The sequence below is a fragment of the Microcebus murinus genome, chromosome 12, assembly GCF_040939455.1.
Source record: "Microcebus murinus isolate Inina chromosome 12, M.murinus_Inina_mat1.0, whole genome shotgun sequence".
In the NCBI taxonomy this organism is placed as follows: Eukaryota; Metazoa; Chordata; class Mammalia; order Primates; family Cheirogaleidae; genus Microcebus; species Microcebus murinus.
In genome coordinates this window covers 45,019,648-45,045,815 of record NC_134115.1, presented here as the reverse complement: position 1 = coordinate 45,045,815, position 26,168 = coordinate 45,019,648, and the positions used below count along the sequence as shown (strand labels likewise).

Genomic DNA, 26,168 nt, shown 5'->3' with positions numbered 1-26,168 from the left:
TGTTGTGGCCAGAGTACAAGAGAAGTCTATGATGTATGCTCTGTGCATGAAAATACGGGTGGTGATCTAAAATGGACACAAAAGACAGAGGGAGCCCATTCTCTCAGCCCAAGGGGAAAGGATTTTGGCAAAACTGAGGCTGAATAACTTTCAACATTTGTACGCACTCGAGAACCAAGTCATGATACAGATGTATAGATGATTCAGCTGTCAATGACATGGAGGCTACTTTGATGAGGTAGAAACGAGGCTTGCCACGAAACAGGAGGTTTTTCAATTAAGTTAAAGAGGCCTCCAGAAATTGCTTAAAAGAATTCTAGCAGTAGACAGAATTTTACAATATAGAAAAGAATTATAGGACAAACAAGCCCCCCAGTTCGATTTCTCTGTCATGCCTTAAGGTTGAACTGACGATGCCACACTTCTAGTTCTAAGTCCACTACAGATCAGACTAAAGGTCACTTTCTCTTAAGCCAATAATTTAATTTTGGCTACAAAGCTAAAGGGAGCAGTTAATGAGCAGGTGTAACAAGTGCCCATCATATCATGCAAATCTTTATTTTCCAAGGTTATGCAAAAGACCTAAATATCTTCAACAAAGAGTACGGATCAACCCACACCATTGGTTTTGTTATTGCTGAATATTTACCGCCACAGTACAAAGCAAACAAGTTATGTTCTCTCCATTTTTTGACCTTTGGATTCAAATATAAGTTTGTTTCATTATCTGTAAAATGGCTTTAAAAATGCCTTAGTTGCATGATTATCGTAAGGATTCATTGCAATACTTCTTGAACAACTAGCCTAGAGTTTGGCACATTCAGACGTATTATTAGTACATGACAGTTATTACTAACGCTGTTATTGCTGCACACAGGGATGTACGTAGACACTCACCAGTCAGTCCTTTTTTTTGTAGCATAACTCTCAGATTCCCAATTCATTTAAATGCAGGCATAAGACAAAAACATATATTTTAAGTCCTTCTGAAATAAGTACTTTCTTCCCACATAAGTCTAATCAGATGCTCAAATGCATATATGGATATTCAAGCTATCAAAGAGGGATATAATGTATATACCAAACAAGTAGCGAAACAATCTATTCCTGAATGGGAAAGTTTTACTGAAGTATAATGAGATCATACTTCCATATGAAAATATCAAAAAAAGTAATGTGTAATAGCAATTTGCTATGTGATGCAATTTAATGGGAAAATAGCACACACTTTAAAAATATCACGAAGAAGGAAGGACAATACAAACTAAAGGTGTATACAAGTAACACATCCCATATGGAAAAAATGAGACACCTTCCATAAATTGTGTGCTCTGCAAGTCATAAAGCACACCTAAACATTCTGTTTTTTCGATTCCTCAGAACAACTAAAATGCTAATCCATTCATGCTTCAAATTTAGTTTGCCTTTAAATTTCTATGAAAAATTAAAAATATATTTCTTTATTTATAACACTTGCGATGCAGCATTATAATTTCTTAGCTACAGTGATGTAAATCATTAAGAAGTAGGAATATATGAAATATTTAATCACTGTTTGATTACTCTATCTGATGACTCTTCCTGGAGTTTTTCAATTTGTACCAAATAGATTGCTTTGCTTCTTTAAAATTATAGTGCAGACTAAATTCATCAGAATCTAATCAGAACAAAACATTCCTTCTCCATCAACAAATCAATGCAATCTATACATTCATTGCATTTTTGCCTTGTTCCCTTCTTGCCTTGTTACCTTCTGAGGAAGTTCTGGCATGTCATAAATGTCACAAGGAGAGCTACAATCACATTTGTTTGGATCAGTGTGCGCAAATTTTGGAATCAAACTTTCAGATGAGGTTTACTAAGCTGCCTGCCCAGAACACTCTGGTTTTTTTCTTTTTTTTTAATGTGCATTGCTATTAATATTTTGAGTGTAGATTTTTTTTGGACAGTAAATGTTCATTTTCTGCCCATAAAACCAAGTATGAGTCACAACGGAACATTTACTTTGAGTCAAGAATGCAATGTGTACTGATGTTCAAGAGTAGAGCATCTTATCTCTATGACTATGGAAATTAGCCATACAAAAAGTCATCATTTTTTTCCCTTCTTCTTCAAAAGTAAATTTGAGATCAAAGACTATAATCCTCAATTCATAAATACTGGTATTAACTTGTATCCATAAATGACTTGCAGTAATTATGAGCTATAATCTGGGTTGGCTGCAAAGAGGCTCTTATTCCCCTTTTTACCTGGACCTGTAGCACATGTGCATAGAAGGAAAATAAATAATTCACAAAAGGCAATAGGGGAAAGCCCCGCATAGACTATCCTTCAAAAAATTCCAGGAACACCACAGTGAGTCTGATTTCAGGACGTCTGTTATCCAAATTCCAAACATACACACCACCATTTATACCGTCCTCAGCTCACAAACTCCATGCAGTATATCCCGAAGTTCATGTCTCAGTATCAGTATTATTATATAGCTGTAAGTAATTCCACAAAGTCTTGCAGACTTTTATTTTGCTTGGGAAGTTGGGGTTAAAATTCTAGAAGTAGTTTTCTTTTTTTTTTTTAATCATGTAAATTATTTTACCTGCAGTTTTAAGCTAAAGATACACACACACACACACACACACACACACACACACATACACACACAGACACACACACACAACAGCCCAACAGCACCCAGACTCAATGGCAATGGCAATGTATTGAAACGAAAAGGCATTTACCAGGAGCAGGAAAGCCAGAAAGAGGAGCGGTGTGCCAGGAGTTGCCCGACGGCAGCATTCCATGCTTGGATCCTTGCCGGAATCCGAATCGGACACTGAATAAGCTGCTAAGTGCTCCTCTGCCTGCTGTCACATCCAGTACTGGTGCTAACACTCCAGCCCTGCCTATCAGCTTCCATCAGCCCCGCTCACATTTCCTGACCGAGGGGTGGGTGGGTGGATGGGTGGGGGGTAAGCTGAATGGAATCTCTCTCGGAGCAGGCAGCCAGCCAATCAGGCTCCTGCTAATCAGACATGCTGAATAACAAAGCCAGGGGGACAGAGAAAGTGTAACAGTGTGAGCAAAAAAAGGGGAAAAAGGACGAAAAAGAAAGGCGAGCGAGCAGCAGAGCGAGAAGAGAAATGCAAAAGATGCAGAGTTGCAAAAGATGAAGCAGACCACTGTGCTCTGACGAACCTGGTTAGTTCTTTGTGAGATACATTTCTATTTGCCATTTGCGTGTGCTGATGTCTGTTGCTTTGTAGAGTACAGTAGCTCCCTGTGACTGTGTATTGTTCCATTCAGGAGAGAAACTTAATCCCTGTCAATATATAACATATGCCATAAAGGGAAAGAACCATAGACAAAAACTGACTTAATGTGCCCTTTAAACGTGTTCTGGACAACTGCTTTATTCTCCTCCATAAAGTTCCTCTTTACTGTCCCTCTTGACTTGGAAAAGGGATACTATGTAAGTTTTTAAAAGTTCCTCAATAAACCTAAACAGTGACAGAAGTTATTTTGTGTATTAAGGACTTAATTTGGAAAAAAAAACAAAAACCCAAAACACAGCAAGTTGCTTCTTTGTAAAGTGATAATTTAAAACATCCAAGGTTTACTAATTCTAAATGCACAATTAGAAATGTATCCCCTCTTTTAAAAAGAAGCCCTTAACAAACAGCCCAGAATGAGTGGGGCTGAATTTTGGGGTTGAGGAACAGCCTGGTTTTGACACACTGCCAACTCCCAACTATCTGCTTTAGTAGCAGGAGGGAAAGAAAGGATGAATTAAATCCTCAGTTAATCCCCAAACCTTCTTTTAACCAACAGTTTCAGCCTCCTCTGCACCTCACCCACGTCCTTTATAGGAGCTACTACGATGCAGAAAAGGCTGAATTGAAATTTACCTCTGTTTTTCTGTCCACTATTACAAGAGGGTTGGACAGGATGATCTTCCAGGCCAGTCCAACCCTGGAGGAAGTGCTAATGAGCAGTGAAATGACGACAGGGCCAGCAACAGCAAGAAGGTCAGGAAGCTTCTGAAACTGCTTAATCCACCAGCAAGCAAGATTTGACTCCACCAGAGGAAGATTTTATTACAGATTTAGAAAAAGTGTCAAGTGTCAAACAGGAATGTATTTCCTCTTATCTGCAAAGGAAATCATTGGGGTTTGAAAGAATGAAATAGCCAAGTTGGCCCTACATTTCCATAGATGTGTCACCAGGAAGTTTTTTTCCCTTTAGAGTTTCTCTGATAGCCCAGAAATAAATGCAGTGGAGGTAGAAGACATTTAAAATTAATATTCTTTCCCTTCATTATTAAAAATACTGACAAGAGGTATGAAACACACAAATATGGAAAACCTGATCAAGCCATAATGGGCATGTGAATACAGGCAGATCTGCCTATATACATACTTGTAGTGTTGCTTTTTAAAAAGGTGAAGAAAAGCAGGTTGTTCAACTTCAGGTTACTTACTTCATATGGTATATCAATTAGAGGGAGAAGAACTTCAAAAATTCCATTTTCAACCTGTTAGGAAAGTCAGGGGCATACAAGGATCCACCTTTCTCCTCAGTACTAAATATGTGGACCTAAAAAAATAGATAGTACAGATCCATGACAAAGAGGTTCTATTCTTGAAATATGCTTTTCCCTTTCAGAAAGATTAGTTGTACAAATCTCTCAAGCACTCGATAATGCTCATAAGCTAGAGAGTATTCACAAGTAGATGTAAAAATGCTTGGCTGCTGTTAACTGAAATCTTCATCACATTAAAAAAGGTTGATTGATTGAAATAAACGTTCATTCATAAAGCTGTGTTATCTCGCTCTCTCTTTTTCACAGTAGATCTTTCTGCTAAAGGGTTTTTTCCTCCGATCAGAGTCATTAGCTAAAGAGTTCCAACTAGTTGTAGTACCACCTCCTCCCTCTTTATACCATAAACTTCACTCATTAGGCAGATAAAAAGGAAAGAACAGGCAGTATTGAAGGGAATAGTAGCAACTATGCTAGGAACAAGGTATCATTTGTAGAGAAATAGAAAAAAAAAATCGGCATAGTCGGTAGCCACTTGTATGCAAGTCTAGCTTTTTTTCTGCTTTGGAAATAAATATTGCCTAGGTATTTTGAGTCAGAAATTTCTGCTTGGTGTTTTGATGGGTGTGCCAATGTAGAGCAAGATGGTCACCTCGAGGAAGTCACCAGATAGTACACTATTTTAAGTCAAGGCCTCAATCATTTATTGAATACCTGGATGATGCTCACCATAGCGTCTAATACTTCTAGTCCTTCCTAGTATTTTCTTTTCTATTGGAAATGCTCAGAGCAACTAGGAAAAGCAATTGCATAGTCCAGAGTTATACAGTACAGGGGAAATTTCGAGTTTACTATAACTTCAGAAAAAGCATAACAAAATCAAGTTCAATTAGAGTGACTGGGAAAAGTTTTTGGAATGAGCTAATTTTGATAATTAGCAAAGTTTATGTAATATCTTTAAGGATCACGAAATGATGTTAAATCTACAGTCTCATCTACATGTCTATTTCTATGTGTGTACCCGCACACGTGTTCAGATGTTGGCTATGAGGTGGTGAAGGGGGATGCTTATAGCAAAGGCAAAGGAGTAGAAAGTAGGCTCCCCAGGTTTACTATGGGTATATGTTACCTGATGATGGAAACTATCTTGTTTCAGTCTATAGCTTCTCTGTCTCCCAACTTTCTCATTTCTAAAACCCTTTTGAGTGCCGAGGAAAAAATAACGTAAAACCATAGGGAATCTAGATCTATACTAATGGCAGCCGGGGAAAAGCCCCTCATGGCATCTGAGCAGGGCGTGGGCCAAGTTCCTTTTTTCCTCTTCAGGTATCTAAATTAAAGCCGTCTGCAAGTGTCTGAGCCGCAGCCCGGCAGAAGCCGCGATGCCGGTTCCTGGCTCCACGCACGATATATTAGGTGAAATGAAAGCAGAAGCGAAGAGAGAGAGTGTCAGGGCTGTCTGAAGCATCATTCCAAATGGTATGGATTTAACAATACTTAATTTAAAAAACACCAGCTTGGACAGAAGCAAGCTGTTAACATTCAGTGTGCTTTATGGCAGGAAAGAGTGAGCTAAACTTTCGGAATTTCTCTCCCTGGGGAGAATGTGTTACAGTTTTCGCTGCGGAGCCACCTGTCTCTTCTTAGAGGTCCAGCCTCTTTTCTTGGCCCTTCAGCTGCAGAAAAGCGTGTGTGGAGGACAGAGGCTGGGTGGCTTTGAAGAGCTTGGTAGGGCCTCACTCCCCGCTTTGAGGAGGTGGTTATGGCAGCGTCTGAGCCTTGCTTTCCTCACGGGGATGTGGTGACGTTGTTTGATTTCCCTGGCTAATTCTGAACGTTAAAGGGGGAGAGTGGTGCTAGGGTGACTAAGATGAAACTGCAGGAGACAGACTGCTATTCTCAGGGGAAGAACTGGAATCTAAGCACAGCTCTGTCATTTTCCAACGCACCTAGTATCCATGGAGCACTCAAGCCGTTAGAGTGTTCACTAGAATTTTCAAATCATCTTTGAGACATGATCTAGTGTGATAGGAGCAGATCTTTTTTCTACAAGGTAGACAAATGACCATCATTATCCCCAGTTTGCAAATGAGGAAACTGGTCCTCTTACAGAATAAGTGGTTTCATCAAAGTTATTAGCAGGTGGGAAATTTGGGGCTCCATCAAAAGCCACCTCTCACAAAGACTCTAATCTGAGTCTTGGAATCACCATCTGAGAAGCTGACTGATGAAAGTAGCTACGTGTATTGAGAGTCTCCCATGTGTCAGGCACTGTTCTGAGTACTTTCTTATTTCATGTAATCTTTACAACAACCCTATGGGGTAGGGACATTTATTAACCTCATATGGATGTTATTTATGGTAGGTTAGCTATCAGCATTCATCCCAACCAGAGCCTTTCAGAAATGCAGAGGCCAGAGACCCAGAAACTTTGTTTCTCAGACTCCCTTGCAGCTAGGACTGGCTGTAATTTGAATTTGGCCACTTGGAAGTACTGCCCTAAAACTTAGAAGGAGGAAGTGAGGCAGAGGCCACACTTGGCTCTCTCTGCTTGTAAAAATGGCTACAGAGCAATGTGGTTTGCCTGTAAGCATGCTAACTGGTAGCTATTTTTGTGGATAGCAAGAGGCAGGCATGGGGGCGTGCATTTTATTTGCTGAATCAGAGATAGTGGGCATGGCTCTTGTTGCCCTTGCAGATGACTTCTGGATTGTGGAAGAAGCAGCAGCTCCCGTGGTGATCTATTTCTGCAAAGTAGCATGGGAATCTACAGAAAGCTCAGATTACAGTCTTTTTCTTTGGCAACGCAAATGTTCTGTGTTATTTAGTACTCTGCAATACTTTACTTTCAGCGTAAATAAGCAAGAGTCAATGCTGTTCTCTGAAACAGAATCTTAACTGATATGTCCCCTTTAACAGAGGAGAACACTGAGGTATAGAGAATTAGAGAACTTGCCCAAGTTATATACCCAGAGAAGGGAAAGACCAACATCAGAACCCAGGCTATCTGTGTGCATAACCACTAAGCTACACTTCCCCTTGGTAAAAGCAAAGAGTCACAGGAGCTCAGAGAAGGGAAAGGTCATTGCTGGTTTGAGGACTCAGTAGAGAGTACCTGAATGGAGGAAACAGAAATTGAAGAAGGCCTGGAGATGTGCAGAGACTTTTAGCGTGTGAAAAGAAACCGAGGAAAGCCTTTACAGGGGAGGAGAACAGAGTAAGCAGAGAAAGCAGGAAAAGGTGAGACCAGGGCTTTTACTTATCCTCACTCACTACTGCAGGTTGCTTGATGGGCAAAATATCTTTTTAGATTCTTTGTCCCATGGTCTTCCTCTCCCCACAAAATGTCTGCATGTTACTTATGGGAGGAAACTAAGAATTACAAAATTTGATTTGATTCATTTCCAGCCTCCAAAAGCACCACGGGCCTCAGCTTATACTTCTTCCTACTGCCTACAATGCTTAACTCAGGGCTTCTCATATTGTAGGTACTCGCTTAAAATCTGTGACCCCAACCAGTAGCAGAAAAGAACTCTGGAGGCTTCTTGGTGTAGTGGAAAGAACTCAGATTCAGGAGCCAGACAGTTCAAATCTTAGCTGTTCCAATTTATGACCAGAAGGGCTTTAAGGAAATTAAGGGTCAAAACTTTCTAAGCCCAGGTTTTGTTTGTTTGTTCCATTTTAAGCTTTTGAACAATGAGAGTAATTTTCCTCACCCCAGAGCCGGTGTGGGCAGTAGGGTGAGAAGTTTGCAGAGTCGTCCTAGCTCAGAGTCTGATCCAAAGGAGACAAGACATCAGTACCTTTCTAGGTGGTGGATGTGAGTGGCTACTGTATACATCTCTCGACTCTTCTGTGTATTTAAAAGTTCTAATAAAATTTTGGGAAAAAATATCATAATTTAGATTCTAATTCTAGGACACCAGACACTACTCCCCCCCTCAAATAAAAACAAAACTTAGAGCAGAACACTGAACTAAATTGAGAGGATAGAACTGTTCATCACTCTCAAATCCCTGTTCCTTGTTCTTCCTTTTTCGACATTGGCAGGGTTAGGTCACAGATCTCAGAGGTTTGTTATTGAATTAGGTTCAACACACACTTACTGAGCACCTACTGTATGCAACGCATGATACTGTAGAGAATTCTGGCAACAAATAAACTGTCTTTTGTAGGCTTTTTGACAGAGACATCATTTTAATTGTTGAGGTTTGAATTATGGTTGTAATATTCATATATTAAACCCAAGTGTAACACATAAATCCAAGGCTCTTGATTCCTAGTTCAGTACTATTTCCATGACATCATTCTCCACAGATAAAATAATTATACCAGAGCCAGACAATAGGGTGAAGAGCTGTTAACAGATTTATAGACAATATAGAGAGAGTGGAATCGAAATATAAAAGCCAAATTCCTCCATTTGGCATTCAAGGACCTCCCCAATCTGCTTCCAGTCTCAGGGTAATAGAAAGCCATGCTCCAGCCTATCCGAGTACCTGATAGTATCCAAATACTCCAGTCCTGTGACTACTGTGTATTTGTTCATCCTGTCCCTCCTGCCTGGAGGGTTCTTCCTCCTGTCTCTGTCTTGCTAAAATCTATCCTTTTTATTCCTTAAGACATAGCTCAAATGTCAGCTTCTCCATAAAGGCTTCCTCTGCTAATTTTTTAAAAAACTTTTTCTTTTGCTCATTTATTTGCTAGAATATTTGTGATATTTTTGTATATTTGAATACACTCTTTATATATCATAGATATGAGCCCTTCTTTTATTGGAAAACATCTTCTCCATTGTTTTATTATTAAGAATATTATTTTTACTAGTTTTTTATTGTGTAGAAGTTTTAAACTTGTCTAAGAATATTGATGATTTTCATTTCTGACTTCTACTGCTTCAAGCTTTAAAAGTTATCTTTCCCCCATAGTGGCAAATATTTTTCTATTTTCTAATTTGGTATTTTAATATTTAATTGTTTAACCAACATAAGTAGCAAGTAGTAATTGTTTCTTTTTCTATACCCCCACAAATTTGTTCCCACACATCTAGAGGGATTTTTCACTTGCTGTCCTGTTTGTAAATAGAGTATCTCTCTCTCTCTCTCTCTCCTTCAACTAGATTGTGAATTCTGTGACAGTAAATACCAAGATTATGAAATCTTGTACTCACAGAACAAAGCATACCCCTTGTACATAACTGGCATTAGATAAATGTTTGTTAAATTAACATGTGAGTTATTAACATATGATATATCCACTGAAATGATAGCAGGAAAAAAGAAAAGCAAAGGAAAACAGAAACAAACAGAATTACAAAAGAAAAGATGGTCTCTGAAAACTAAGGAAGATGTATGTAGGTTAAAACTGAAATAAAATTTGAACTTCAGAAAAGCAATTAAACCATGGAAAGTCAGAGTCCTCTTTCTCTGAAATAAAATAGATTACTGTGTGGTCTTCAAATTGTATTACTGTTATACGCTAGTTACATTTGTTAACACTAGCTAGATTAATGGTTTCTCTGTTAAATTAAAAAAATGATCTCATATCACAATTATAAATATTGTCACAAAGAAACACCAGAAACTATCAAATAATGAAATACTGAAAAAGAACCTATAACTAAAATTAATTTGAAGTTTATTGATTTATTACTTAAAATTTGTAAATAAAAATTATATATATTTATGATGTATAATGTGATATTTTGAAATATGTATACATTGTGAAATGACTAAACCAGGTAATTAACATATGCATGACCTCATATACTTATGATTATTGTTATTTATTTTTTGTGTGTGTGTGAGTTTATTTTTTAAGTCTCCAAGAAGGACATGGAGTTTGTAGGTAAAACTGGGTATTTCATCTTTTCTACTTGAAACTGTGGTGAACCTTTCTTTTGAAAAGACATTTATGAAGGAACTTGGAACCTGGTAAGTAGGGCAAAAATAATAAGGTAACAACACAGGGAACTGAACGCGAGCCAACAACAGCAAAGCCACTACCATGCATGCAGGTGTCCTGGGGGGAAAATATGGGGTGCAGTTGAGAGAAACACAGCTAAAAGAATCAGGAGATTTATCTTTTTTACATGTTCATTTCCTAGAAGTTAAAATCCCTGTTTTCCCAGCTCATAAAATGGCAGTTATGGGAAGTACAGGGTTCTGAGGATAAAGGGGCGACCCCTCGTCCTTAGCTATGACTGTAGGGTGGTAGCCGATCACAGGAGGCTTCCAGAAGCAGTTTGAAGGTACACAAGTCCCAGCTTTGAGCCAGCAAGTGAAGGAGGTCAGTTTGCTTGGGTGCCACTTGGGGACTCCTAGGAGGACCACGTGTGCGGGCCTGTCTGGGACATGCAAAATAAAGAGATAGCAAGGTCCAAGGCACAGCCATGACTGTCTGGCTTTGTCATGGTCTACTTTAAAGAGGGAAGTGCATCCTTGTTCAAATGGTCATAAAGTCTTAGCTTTTGCTTTGGCTACGTGTCTTTCCTTTGTTCTTCCCTGCCTCTCCTTCTCAACTCTTTTATCACTTGGACTGCAGTAGAAATGCTCTTGTCTGACTCATGATGGTCTCGTAAGTAGACTTTTTACTGTCACCTTAAATAATGTATCTGTGGCAGAAATGTGAGCTCTCTCTCAATAGCTGTTCTTCTTTTTCTAATTTGGTAACAAACATACATGGCCACCCAGAATGGAGACATTTCCTAGCCTCTCTTGGCAGCTCTGTGTGATCATGCAACAAAGTTCTTGCTAAGGAGGTGTTGTGGAGGAAGTGTGTGCAATTCCAAGTAATGTTTGTAAAGAGAGAGGCATACCTGGCTTCCTGAAACTCTGGAGTATCATCATGCTCCTGGAATGCCTACCTCCAGACTAGGTAGAGACAGAAATGTGTTTAATACAACACGTATGTTTTAAAGTAATACATGGGTGGCAAGACTATGCAAAACTATTAATATTAAAGAAACAGGCAAAGCTATATATATTCCCATCAGCTGAGACCATTAGGAAGCTATAAGCCTGGGTCATTTCATACTGACTTCTTCCAGAATTGCCATAGAAGACCTATAAATACACACTATGCCCCTGGCTTTGACTAATGGCCAGTATAAAAACATGTAAATATGGGACATGCCTAAGTTTTGTAAAATTATCTAGGATAATTTTGCTTATGTAACTCAATTATGTAAGAAACTCTATGGCAAATTCTCAAAATATAATGGTCAAATACAAAAAGTATGTCTTTGACTGGTATGTTTTTTCTTTTTTAGGTAATGAGAGCTATGTCACTCCTGGAGTTACCCTCTTTCCTTTTTGTAGTAGGAAGCTCAGAACAAAAATTTGTGCTTAATAGTTAAAACTTTCTTCAGTCTATAGTTTAAAAAAATCCCCTAACACTTTTTCTCTCAGTTTTTATATTTTGTTATTCCATGTAAATGGTTCAGTCTTTTTTGTAGTGTAATTTTACTCAAAACACACAATTTGTTTGGAAGAAGGCAGTATAAGCATACAAAATAAAACATTGTGATTATGAAAAGGAAGCCAGCTTTGAAGCACTTTTAAGATGGAATCAGGTGATTGGAATCAGACAGTGATTTTATGGTGATGTAAGCCTCATTTTTTCTTTATCCTTAGAGTGACTATAAGGATATAAGTAATTTTTGTCACCTATCATTATTTATTAAACTTTTTAAGTATATCTTACACTTTTAAAGGTTCACATTTTGCTAAGAAAACTAATTCAGTGGATTATTCTCCTCTATGTGTTATTTCTATTGGAATAATATTATTCAATGGAAAGAACAGTTCCCCCATAATCAAATTTAATATCTTGGTAGAATTCATATAACATTACTACCACATGCAATGGTAGGATTCATACAATAATACTACAGTTTCATTTGTACAGGTCTCATTAATCAAGTCTCTGATTTAGTTGGAATATTTTCTCTTCAAGCTGCTATTATTAATACAAAAGGCACAGAAGGAAGAGGGGTTGGTGATATCCTGAGTCATGACATGACAATGTACTATTTGCATCTAGGTCTAGTTGGTCCAGTTGCCCAGAGCCTCAAGTTAATGAATCTTGGGATGATGAGGGCATTCTTAGCCTGCACTGTTCAAATTATTAGTCTCAAGAAGTCTGGGAAGGAGAGTTAATGAATCAATTGCAAATCATTACCACCATCATAAGAAAGAAGAAGAACAAAAACAACTACTCAAACATAAACTATAAGCCTTGAAGGTGGTATGTCTTCTTTGTTCATTCCCCCAACCTTTGGTATGGCTGCCTGGCACATAGAAGTGTACCAAACAGTTCCTGAATGTATGAATTTAAAAAACAGAAGCTTGATTCCATGCCATATGGTCCAATAATTAAATTTTTGGGTTTATACCCAAAAGAAATGAAAGCAGAGACTATAACCAATATTTGTACACACATGTTCACAGCAATGTTATTTACAATAGCCAAAGATGGAAGCAACACAAGTGTCCATTGACAACTGAATGGATAGACAAAATCTTGCATATGCACACAATGGAGTATTACTTGGCTTTAAAAAGGAAGAAAATGCTGACACCTATTATAACATGGATGCACCTTGAAGACATGTATGATTCTACTTATTTGTGGTACCTAGAGTAGTCAGATTCATAGAGAGAAATGTAAAATGGTGGTTGCTAAGAGATAGGGGGCAAGGGGATTAATGTTTAATGGGTACAGAGCTTCATCTTCAGTTGGAAAAGGTGAAAAGTTCTGAAGATTGAGAGTGGTGATGATTGCACAATAATGTGAATGTACTTAATGCTACAGAGAGCTATATACCTAAAAATAGTTAAAATGGTAAATTTTATGTCATACATATTTAACTAGAATGTGAAATTTTTTTAAAGGAAGAGGGAAAAGAATATAAAAGAAAATCTAAAAAATTACCTGTGTAAAGGCAATCTCAAATCCCCAGTGTAAATTCCTTGATCTTATCCAAATAACTGTGGAACTCAATGGGATAATGGATATGATGAACCATATCTAATTACTAAATTTCTTATAAGTTAAAAAGAAGGCATCAGGTTTACCAATGCTACGTTGACAATGCCACCCTCACTTGAAAAAAACAAGTATTAGGGAAGTGTTTCTTGGGACTGTTTGCACATCAGTAGACTGGATTTTGTTCTCTCAACTTAAATAGGCATGAGGCTATTCTAACAGGGCCTTTGCACTCACTCTTCCTGCTGCCTGGAATGCACCCTCTCTGTTCCTTCTACTGGCTAAATCCTTATGTTTTTTCATGTCTGAGCTTGAAAATTGTTTCTTCAGAGAGGCCTTTTAGACCTGTCAATCTAAACAGGCCTTCCCTGTCATTTGCTTTCTTGCATAAGACTTATTGTAGTTCATAGTTATACATGAATTAGTATTTGTATTTATATTTGTTTGCATGATTAGATATTTAATGTCTCTCTCCTTCATTAGATCGTAAGCTTTGTGAAGGGAAGAATGATTTTTAGTTTTGTTAACTACCATATCCTAGTATGTAGCACAGGGCATAGTACATAGTAAGTGCTCAGTAAATATTTGTTTAATGAATAAGTATTTGTTGAAGAAATAAATTCATTTCTATACAGATATTTTCAAAGACATTGGTTACATTTGATTTTGTAAGCTGAGTAATGGATAATGGGCATTTGGTTATTTAATACTTTACATAGACACACACACACAAAATTGATACCTATATTTTGTATACCTTAAGCACATACACACAGACTTTATATAAATGTATATATGTGTCTGTCTCTCCTTATAGTATTTATATTATCATCCAACTGTTAATCAATCATTGAAGCAAAATGATATTTCTACATGCCTACTTCCTTTCCTGCTTGCTTCCTCAAAGACGACCAGTGTGGCTTATCATCTTGTTCTATTTCTCCCTTCTCTCATTTCTGAGGTCTGCATTAGACAAGTCAAGACAAGATACTGCTTTGTAAATGAAAACAATTTCATTCCTTCCTTAAATTTTATTCTGGGATACTAGTTTAATAATGAAAGAGGTTGGGTGGATTAAATAAAAAGACAAGAGAAATTAACCTACATCTACCTTACATATAAACAAAAATGTATTGAACATGTCTGTTAGTAATGATACAAGAACCATAATGATGGATGTGAGGTACTACATACGTTACTTAGCTCAATTTAGCCATTACACAATGTATACACATTTCAAACAACATGTTGTACACTATAAATATATGCAATTATTATTTGTCAATTTAAATAAATGTCTTAAAAATAATAAAATTCCAGAAAAAAGAACCACAATTTTAATGACTTACTTTGCTCAGCAAATTAAAGAAAATGATGCACATGAAATATATTTTAATTATATCATACATTAAAACATATAAAATTTGATAGTTATTTACTAAAATCTGTAAAATCTTAGTAAAAAATGTGCTATTCACTATTTCTTAATGAGATAAGATTTATTTTGCTTATTCCTTGATTTTGCAACTTTCTTGGATTTGCAATATTCCCTTTAAAGATGAGGTGTGGGAAAATAATGAAGACTTGCTTTCAAAGTTATATTTATTAAAAATTAGATTGGACATGTGTTTAATTTTCCTTGCAAATGACAATGTTTTGATACCTTTAAATGGCCAATGTTACCACTTACATGGCAATATAATGCTTTTATGAAGAGTTGGCAAAAGCAATTTGAGGTGCCATTTTCTTTAGGAGTCTATCATTATTCTTCCTTCTTTTGGAGGAGGGATTGTCACTGAAATGTGAGTTCATTCATGCGACTATATCATAAATAGAAATGTCACTCACTGTGTGTTATAGGAGAAAGATCTGCTTTGTGGACATCAAAATGTCATCTTAGAGACTTCTCATGATCCAATGCAGTATTTTCAGGGATCTGTTCAAGAAAGAACTTAACTTTTGCAAAGTATGAAAGCAATGAAAAGAAGCTGGGGGTAGCAATAGTACCCTGGTGTAAAACCTGCATGTACACCTAGTAAAATTTGGAAATTGAATTCACTCTGCTTCAGATTTCATTTTCCCCCTATTAAATCAGAGTACAACACAGGCATCACAAAATCTGCCATAAATAATTCTTCACAACCGTCTGCTTCACTTTTGAGTGCCCTGGACTCTCTCCAGCCATAAAACCTGGATCTACTTTTACCACTAAAGAGAAGAGTCCCCCTTGGTTAGGGCTGAAAAAGTTGAAATTGAAAAGGAGCTTGCTCCCGAGGCAGACATTCTGCAAGCTGCATCTTTCTACAGCAAACAGGGCTTTAGCCATGGAGCTGGGCAAGTCCTTGAAAATCTTGACAAGATTTATAAATAAGATACGGTGTTTATTTATTATTTTAAAAAACTTTCCATTGTGCTCTCCTTGGTAATGTAATATGATACATATTTTTTGCCAAGAATAGGGTGTGGTTGCTTAGAGGCTTAGCTGATCATGAAATGTCATGCTTAAGATTTGAGTCAGAACATCAAAACAATGCAACTCTGGAATGAGCGTGCCAACAATTTTCCCACTTACTCTGCTAGATTCAACTCTGTTCAAGTTGGGAGCATCAGTAGGTTTCCTTGTTACTATGTCTATTTGTGATGCAGATAATATTCTCAGCAAAGCTTGATTTTATACTTGCTTGCTTCTTCATTCTGAGGATGTTGTCCTTCCCTGCAGCCTGCCTTCCTCCCACATTTCTTTTATTTCTCTCTTCCCTCCCCATTTCTTTGTCAATTGGTGATTAGTAATATCATTATTCCTGAGAGGGGTTAAAACCAAATGGGAAGCACCATACTTTGGGATTGTTTTCCAAAACACTCAGCAATGTGGGCTAACGGTTTCTCAACTTTTAAAATTACCTAATAGATCCAACTTCTTGAACACTAGTCTCCTGAGTTCTGTTGGAGATTTGGGAATCAACTTCTGTAAAATTTGACATAGTTCAGTACTTTCCCAAAGAGTCTGATAAACTAAGCCAAATGAACTCAGTTAACTAACTTGATCAATTAACTCATGATGGGCTCTTTTGCATCCAAGTTCCCTGAGTGCAGAGACTTGGTTGTTTCTGGTTCAATTCTGAACTCCACTGTCTACAACAGTGCTTGACTGTCCTAAAATATTCAATAAATATTTATTGAATTAATTAATAAAACAACTAATGAGGTAAGGTCTCATGGGCAACAGAGGACTTGAAATCAAAAGGTCTAATTCCATGCCAATAAACTAGGATCTAGAGTGGTACATCAAATATACACCAATAAAGTCTGACCAATGAAATACAAAGGACACACTGTTTATGATGTAGTATTTCCTGGATAACATAATTTGTAATGTAAAAACCAAAAATTTTATATTTTACCATGGAAGCTGCTTGAGAGAAAATATTAGCTTCTCAAATAATATTTGTCATATCTAAATAATGGAAAATCCATGCATGTAGGACTACCTTAAGCAGACATGTGGATTATGAGTATAGGGCTTCTACAATTTAGTTATTATGGCAACTTTTAAAAAACAGAGCTAAGATACCAACTCCCCCCCCTTTAAACTGTAATTCTAGAAAACATTAGTCCTGTGTTACTTCTTAAAACATAAAAGTTTTGTTTGTTTAAAATATGTCTGCTTATGGCAGCAAATACTGTTTTTTTAAAAGTATTGTTGATAAGGGAAGAAGACTTTTGCTCTGCACTGCTCAGAATGTGCACAGGAATATTTTTGTCATAAAAATCAAATGGCTGGACTATATATGCTAAAGTCCTTTCTGGCTGTAAAAGTTTATGACTCTGGCTTTTTTTTTTTTTTAAATTACTCTGGGGGAAGTAGTGTCTTTTAAGGCCACTCAGAATTTTCATTGTCAATGGAGAGAGAATCATCACTGAATCAACATCTTTAGGCCAAATCATGCTCATTGTTACATTAAGCCTTCATCAAGCCTTTTCTTCTAAGAATTCTCTGGGAATCTTATGAAAATAAGCCAAGGAGAAGCCATCACGAACCATAATTGAGTTTTGGAATGTGAGGTCCAAATGAGGGAAGATACCTAAGGTCATGGAATGTTTGGGCAAAACTAGGTAAAATGTTCAGATCTCACGTTAGCTCTTGTGCAGAATGGTTAAATCATTATTTTTCAAATGTGGGCAGTGATCCACTAATAGGCCATAAAATCAATTTAGTGTGTAACAACCAGCATTAAAAATAAGAGAAAAAAATAGTTCAGAGAAGAATAAAAAATATCGAGTGTATCTCACGTAGCTAGGGATGTATCGTTTGGTGAAACTTATTTCAGGTGTGCATATGTGTTTCAGCACAGGTGTATACATACTAGGTTACCATGTAAAATTTATTCCTTCCTGTGGGACACACTCAGAAAGGTTTGAAAACTCTTGGTTTAAATGAAAGCAGCCTTTCAAAGTCCCTTAAAACTCCATAATTTCTTCTATGAAATTCTGAAGAACTCGTGGGCATCCTATGCAATCGCAGAAGCGCCAAATAGACCCATCGATTCTGAGTGCCAGAAGCCAAGATCACTGATGCCAACTCTTCCCTCTAATGGATTTGATTGGAGATACAGGCATATGCCCTATTCTGTGCCTGGTGGAGGGTGAATGTCAGCTATGCCTAAGGGCATTTGTGCATGAGCTAAGACAGAATAGAGGCCAACCAACGGATTTAAAAAAAAACAAAAAAAAAAACTTTTTATGGAAGCATAATATGCACATAGTAAAGAACAACTAAGAATTCTTTTTCTATCCTGAGGGGGAAGGAAAAGCACTGTGGCTTTCCCCAGCTCCTCTTTCTTCTTCGGCATCTTGTATTTCTATCTAAGGAATTTCTCAGAATCCATGTTGGCTTCTTGAGGATGGGGAGAGATGTTTTAAAAGTGGAAACACCTCATATAGCAATTCTTCTCTTCTTCTTAATGCATGTCTATAAAACTTTTTTTCCATAATTTGATTTTACTTTAACTAATGTGTCAGTATTTCCTTATCCATTTATTTATCAAAACAATTTTTGCTGTTCTTTAAAGTAAAACCTCAACATTAGCTCACTAACTGGGAAGTACACAGCACTCTAGTATAATGAATTATTATGGACATAGAATGCATGGAAAAGAAGTTTTTCATAAGGATCTGGAGATTAAAGATTTTGAAGAGTGGGGTGACGAAGTGATAAACAGGATAAAGCAGTTTCTTTCAAAACACGAGAAGCTGCATACTTTTACTGAAGGCCTCACACATGTCACAGACTGTTCTAGATGCTCCAGGAATGAATGAGACAGCCAGAGAGATCCCTGATTTTGTGGTGTTTACATTCTAGGCAGGAAATAAAAATATGAAAGAAAGTTAAACAAATAAATGAACAGGGTAATTGCAGACAGTGGTAAGTGCTATGGCAAAGGAAAAATAGGAGTAACCTCATGATATGGTTGGGATGCGAATGAGATTGAGGTGGTTACCCAAGAGGTGACCTTTGGATCAAGATCTCAGTGAACAGGAAGGAGGTAGCCAGAGTTTCCAGGGAGATTAAAGAAAGCAGATGTGAACACTAGTATTTAAGTAGTCCTTGTTTTAAAATCTCCTAACTTGAAAAGAAAATTAAATAGAAATGTGGTAATTGAAAGAAAAGAAATCCAGGCAGTCAAAGATTTTCATAGTTTATTTTAAATGGATCCATTAGGTACTAAGGCAAAGTAGTACCAAGGTACTACTTACCCTTGGTCAGGCTGCAAATTATGCCCATGGATAGTGAAGCTCACAACCCTGGCAGCCTGGTTAAGAGATTTTACGTACTCCAAGAAAATCTAGGAGACCAAGCAATCTGGAAAAATATTCAGGAATACGTTAGCTCAGGATTTCCACAGTGGCAGGAGAAGGGTACGTGGAGGCCATGCTCAGCGGGTTGGTTGTACAGAGCTGGTTATGCACCAAGGCCACTTATATAGACCTTTTGTCGAGTCTGAGGAATCATTATAGGCTCCATAACCTCAGAGGAGTAAGAAAAACTTGAAGACTATTCAGAGGAAGTCAACGAAGATGATTAAGAAGTGAATAATGGGGCCTCGGAGAAAAGGTATAGCCAAACTGGAATTACTTTAGCTAGGATTATTTATCTTGGTGAGGACACATCCAAGGTGTGGCTTAATATGCCTGCAAGAATATGAAAGGGAAGACAACAAGCTGAAATGGGAGGGCTTTGAGTTAGAGATAAGAATTTTTGGATTAGAAAATATCCCAAACACAGTGAATTACCTTGCAAGCATTTTGGGTCTCCTTCTTTAAATTATCGAACAGGGCTATTAACCTGAGGTCCTTGAACTCTTTCTACATAGATGGGATTGGTGATTCTTGCCAAGTCAATGCAAAATTTTGTGGGTATATGTGTACACATGTACATTTTTTTTTCTGGGAAGAGGACTGGCAACTTTTATTAGACTTGGCCCATGCCTAAAATGTTCAAAAATAACTGCTTTTAAAAAATAGATTATATTCTCATCTGTCTGAATCAGTTGAGGAGCACTTTGGTTTGCAGGAGGAAAGTGGACTAGATGTATTTTCAAGTTTGCCTAGCATCTTATAAGTTACTTAGAAGACTTAGAGACCTGTGTCTAAAGATTAAAAAAAAAAAGATTAGGAGTTTAATGTTAGGTTTTTTAAAAAATTACATTTAAGTAAAAATGCATTTATGAATATATATAGGAATACTTGTCATAAAACCAGAGGGTAAGTGGTACTCCTCTGGAATAGTACCAGCTTAAAAAACATTTGCAACATATGAGCAAATGGGAGAAAGGTATTCTGTGGAATATTTAAAACATATGGTTTTTGTTTGTATTTCTTCTAAATGTTTGAGAAAAGTGAACAACTTGTACCTGTATACAATCGTGACTATGAATGCGCTATTCTGTTTTAACAAAAAATGTATTTATAAGCAAGCAGTAAAACACTGAAAGAAATCATAATGTTAATAAGTAGGAGGCTATCAAGTTCCATATTAAATTTCTCATACCTAAAGCTTACTTTGCCATGAACAGTAATTTTAACTTGATGGATTAAACAGTTTTCAATAAATATAAATTTCAGAGATCCATAGGAAGTAATGTAATAAAAATCATAATCAATTGGCCATATAGATAATATCCACACTCGCCCATAAATTATGCAAATGATGGGGAGAATTGAAGCATTTGTGAAACAGGTGAAATACCAAATTCTATTTTGTTCTTACTTCCATATGTGAAGCAATAACAGAAGCTATAATACAACATTTATCAGGTGTATAAAGCTTACGTGTATTTTTGAAATAAATGTGATTGGTTTGCATATGGGTGACATAATTTTGATTATTTTCTAATCAGTATTAATTTATTTTTTTGTACAAAATAATTCATTTACAAAACACAATGAAATTTTAAGTTCTCATTAGTCCCGGCTCCATTATTAAAAAGGAAAGAGAATAATACAAACTAGTAGAAAAATTGAAAACTAGGAATAATGAGAGATAAAGTGGGATTAGAACTCTGTTTTCTAGAATCCTAGTCTAGTAGCACAAAGTACAAGCCTGAGTTCTCAGAATAATAACTGAGAGGGATAGGTATGCAGTCCTGTGACATATGTGAGACATTTGCCTCAAGTTACTGGTCTCTGTGATGGTTAATTTTTAGGTGTCACCTTGACTGGATTAAGGGATGCCTAGAGAACTGGTGAGGCATTATTACTTCGAGCTGTGTCTGTGAGGGTGTGTGAGTCTGTGGACTGAGAGGGCAAGCCCTGCCCCCACGGTGGGTAGGCACCATGCAATCAGCTGGGGTCAGGGATGGAAGAAAAAAGAAGAGGAAAATAAAATCCTTCCCCCTCTCCTAGAGCTGGGACACTCTTGTCCCCCTGCCCTTGGGTATCAGAAATCTAGGCTCTTCAGCCTTGGGACTCCATGGCCTACACCAGTGGCCCCCTGAGTTCTCAGGACTTTACCGACGAACTGAGAGTTATACCATTGTCTTTCCTGATTCTGAGGCTTTCGAACCTGGATGGCACCACACTAATGGCATCCCAGGGTCTCCATCTTGTTGTTTTTGTTTTTTTTTTTGAGACAGAGTCTTACTTTGTTGCCCAGGCTACAGTGAGTGCCGTGGCGTCAGCCTAGCTCACAGCAACCTCAAACTCCTGGGCTCAAGCAATCCTCCTGCCTCAGCCTCCCGAGTAGCTGGGACTACAGGCATGCGCCACCATGCCCAGCTAATTTTTTGTATATATATTTTGTATAATATTATATATATATAAAATATATATGTATAAAATATATATATGTATATATATTTTGTATAATATTTTGTATATATATTTTAGTTGATCAATTAATTTCCTTCTATTTTTAGTAGAGACGGGTTCTCGCTCAGGCTGGTTTCGAACTCCTGACCTTGAGCAATCCGCCCACCTCGGCCTCCCAGAGCACTAGGATTACAGGTGTGAGCCACCACCCCCGGCCCTAGGGTCTCCATCTTGCAGATGGGCTGTTGTGGGAGTTCTCAGCCTCCATAATTGTGAGAACCAATTCCCTTAATAAATCTCCTCTCATATATCTGTATCTATATCTATATCTATGTCTATAGCTATAGCTATCTTTCTATCTAGAAAGATAATTATTGGTTCTATTGGAGAATGCTAACTAATACAGATTTTAGAAGTAGTCCTAGAGGAACAGAAATTTAAGAATGAGTTTCCTTAATTGGTTTTGGGGTTTCTAGCATTTGCTCTCTAGATCAGACCAAGAAGTGCTAAGGACTCCACTTCTAATAATACAGAGAATGATGATAGTCCGTAACATGAACTGTTTATAGAGATACACAAAATATCTGTATTTAATACCCTGATCAACCACTTATAAGTGTCAAACATGTGGTTGAATTGTGTCCGTGTCCTAGGGATTTAGGGAATATGGAATTTAAGAGCAATGAGCTAGGATATCTGGTAAGAGAAATTTCAAAGCAAAATATTAAAGGAGCCGCATGGTTGCTTTTAATCACATGTAGTAAACTGCTTGAGGAAAGAAATGGCTTAAATAAAGAATTTAAAATTCAAAGAGAAGTAAAACAAAAAATTTTTTTAAATGTGTAGCCTGGACATATAAAAAATGAAGAAGTGTTTTTGGGGAGCAAACCAAGGGTGTGGCCAGGTGACTACTTGCTAAGGAGACTAGTAGGGACAGAAAGGACCCTCAAGACAGAGGGAATGATGCTGAAGGCATTTCAGAGACCTTCAGCTGCCCCTGGCATCACAAGCCCAGAGCCCTAGGAGGGCAGAATGATTTCTGGGGACCGGCCCAGAGCACCCTCCACAGGCTTGCTCTGCTGCCCACACTCTGGCACAGTGCCCCTGAGCCACCCGAGCTGTGGCTCAAGCATGACTAGGTACAGCTCGACCTGCCCCTCTACAAGGTACAAGCTGTAAATCTTGGTGGCATCTACATGATGCTAATTCTGCAGGGGCACAGAATGCATGGGCTGGGGAAGGGGGGTGGTGTGCATGGCTTTGTCCACCTAGATTGCAAAGGATGTCACAGACAGCCTGGGGGCCCAGGCAGAGACTTGTCACATGGCGTAGTCAATGCAGAGAGTCCCTCCTAGGGTAATGACAAGCGGAAATGTGGAAAAGGAGCCACCAAAGAGAGTCCTCATTAGGATAATGCCTAGCAGGGCCATGGGAATGGGACCAAAAACTACAGAGCAACCAGCTTACAGCATCAGCCTGGGAGAGCAGCAAGCACGAGACTCTGACTCATGAGAGCTGCTGGGTGGACTAAGCCCAGCAAAGCCATAGGAACAGAGCAGCCTGAAGCCTTGGGGCCCAACACTCACCCCAGTGTTACCCAGGATGTGGGAAATGGCCTCAAAGAAGACTGTTCTCCAGCTTTAAGACTTACTATTGTTTTCCCTGTTGGGTTTTGGATTTACTTGGGACCAGTTACTCCTTTTTTCCTGCCTACTTCTTTCTTTAGGAATGGGAATGTATATCCTATGCTTGTACCACCATTGTATTTTGGAAGTAGATAACTTCTTTAATTTCACAGGCTCACAGCTGGAGGGGAATTAGCCTCAGGATGAGTCCTGCCTTGAGTATTCTCCATATTGGATTTAGATGAGGCTTTGGGCTTTAGCCTTTTGAGTTGGTGCTGGAATGAGTTAAGACTTTTGGGGGCTATTGGAATGGAATGAAAGTATTTTGCATGAGAGAAGGGCATGAATTTTGGGGGCCAATGGAAGAATGCTGTGGTTTGAATTGTACCCCAAAGATCATGTGTTGGAAATATAATCCTCAATGCAGCAATGTTGAGAGGTGGAGCTTTAAAGGGGTGATTAGGTCATGAGGACCCTGCCCTGGTGAATGGACTGAGGCTATTATTGTGGGAGGGTGTTCTTTATGGTGAGAATGAATGAAAGTCAGCTCAGCCCTCTCTTGCCCTCCACCTTCTGCCATGAGATGATACAGCAAGAAGGCCCTTGCCAGATGGTGGCCCCTCCACCTTGGACTTCGCAGCCTCCAGAATTGTAACAAATAAAGCTGTTCTTTATAAATTACTCAGTTTGTGGTATTCTGTTACAGCAATGAAAAATGAACTAAGACAAGTCTCCATCCTTTTCAGACTTGCGGAAGAACTGCAGGCAATGAAACAATGAGTTCTGATAGAGTAAATTAGTAACACATGGAGCTGAAATGTTTAACGTTTCATTTCCGGGGTAGCCAGATAAACAAAGATATTTACACAAGAGCTGTTTGAGTCATACAAATTTTAAGCTAATACTTACGTAAGTGGCAATAGCTTTTCTGAAAGTTGCTCAAATAGTGGTATCAGTAACATGATTCCTCTTTTCTATCCATTCGCGTGGCCATAATATAGGTACACGTAGGTACACGAACTTCATTTAGACAGGTAAAGTTGTTATTTAATTTTGTAGGTATAAAATCATATGGAAATTATAGACAAAAATATCTCTAAACTAATGATGAGCTAGGTAAAAAAAATAATGACAGCAGGTTATCTTATGTGACTCTTTTACCATAAAAATTGATGCACTTGTGTGGTCTCTGCATTGAGACTTGCATGAGGGTACCCAGCACTTTTCCAACGAGTATGCAGATATGATTCTTTTAAGGGAAAATTGCTATATTCTCAACTTCTGCATATGCTTTTCCCTAATACTGATCTGCAGGGGAATGCACATGCAATTATGGTGTTCTGATGGCCCCATATCCCAGGTCCCCCTTTAAAAGCATGTTTCTTTTACTTTTCAAAAGTACCTGAACTTTACATTGGTGTAATACCCCCAGGCATAAAACTCAGGACACCAAACAAGAGAATTATCCAAAATAGTGGTTTCAGTGAAGCCTCCTTTAATTAAGGCATCGTAAACCCACACTAGAATTCTTGTCTTTCCCTGTTTATACAATTTTCTGTAATGACAAATCATAGCTTTAGAAGCAGGATATTTTGGTTTATGTAACAATATTCCAAGTCCAGATGTAATGTAGACTGGACCATGGAAATGATGACAATTTTCATTTAACCAGATTGCCTTTTCTATCCTCCTAACTATTGTCAAAGAATGAATTATGCCAGAGGGCATCCAGTGAGAACAAAGCAAACAAAGTTTGGTAAGTTTGGCAAAGGACAGCAATTTCTTTATCCAGGTCACAGGAAAGTTCTTTGTGATATGTATGTATTAATATATATGACTTGGTCTTCCTAGAATTAAAAAAAGGTTCATGCAGCTAGATATTAACACATCTATTTCAATCAAAAATAAAATTGGCCTTTTTCTGACTGACTTTGCTGATTAAGTCATATAGCAAATGCTTTTTCATTAATTGAGTGAGCTAAATCTCTAGCTACGTGTTTTTTATAAACATTGGGTTTATGGAGGTATAATCTGAATGCAGTAAAATCCACCCATTTTAAGTATGCAATTCTGTGAGTTTCACAAATACATATAACATTTGATGATCACAACAATCAAGATACAGAATATTCCCATCACCCTATAAAATTCCCTTGTGTCCCTTTGTAGTTAACCCTCTCCACACTTTATCACTGAATATGCATCCACTGTATAAGCATACCACAATTTCTTTATCCATTTCCTGGTTGATGGACATTTGAGCTGCTTCCAGTTTTTGGTGATTATGAAGAAACCTGTATATATATTTGCATGGAGACATAGTTTTATTTCTCTAGTATAAATACCTAGGAATGAGATTGCTGGATTTTTGGGAAGAGTAGATCTAAATTAACATAAGCAACTGCTATCTAGTAAAGTGCTCTCCCATTTTATATCTCACCACAGTGTGAGAGTTCCAGTTTTCTATACCTTTGCCAGCAGCTGGCACTGTCAATTTTTAAAATGTCAGCCATTCTACTAGGTATATTATATATGTAATAGTAGATTATTGTGGTTTTAATGTGCATTTCCCAAATGACTAACGATGTTGAAAATGTTTTCATGTGCTAATTTGCCATTTGTATCTATTTTCTGTTTCTATTGTCTCTTTAGGTCTTTTGCTCAGGCTTTGGGGGGTTGTTTGCTTTCTTACTACTGAGTTGTAAGAGGTC

The 26,168-nt window shown here is 37.7% G+C and overlaps 1 protein-coding gene across 3 annotated transcripts in view; it reads right to left on the bottom strand.

Moving 5' to 3' along the window:
• The window catches only part of ADAMTSL1 (ADAMTS like 1), an 856,830-nt gene that overhangs the window by 368,721 nt on the left and 461,941 nt on the right, over positions 1-26,168 (bottom strand). Inside the window, exon 1 of one of the 3 annotated variants that reach the window (XM_012769706.3) lies at positions 2,739-3,052. The exons of the other annotated variants lie outside the window; for them this stretch is intronic. Coding sequence (XP_012625160.2) covers positions 2,739-2,801 — 63 coding nt within the window. The 5' untranslated portion in view covers positions 2,802-3,052. Of the gene's footprint in view, positions 1-2,738; positions 3,053-26,168 lie in introns of those variants that run through there. 3 annotated transcript variants of the gene reach the window in all.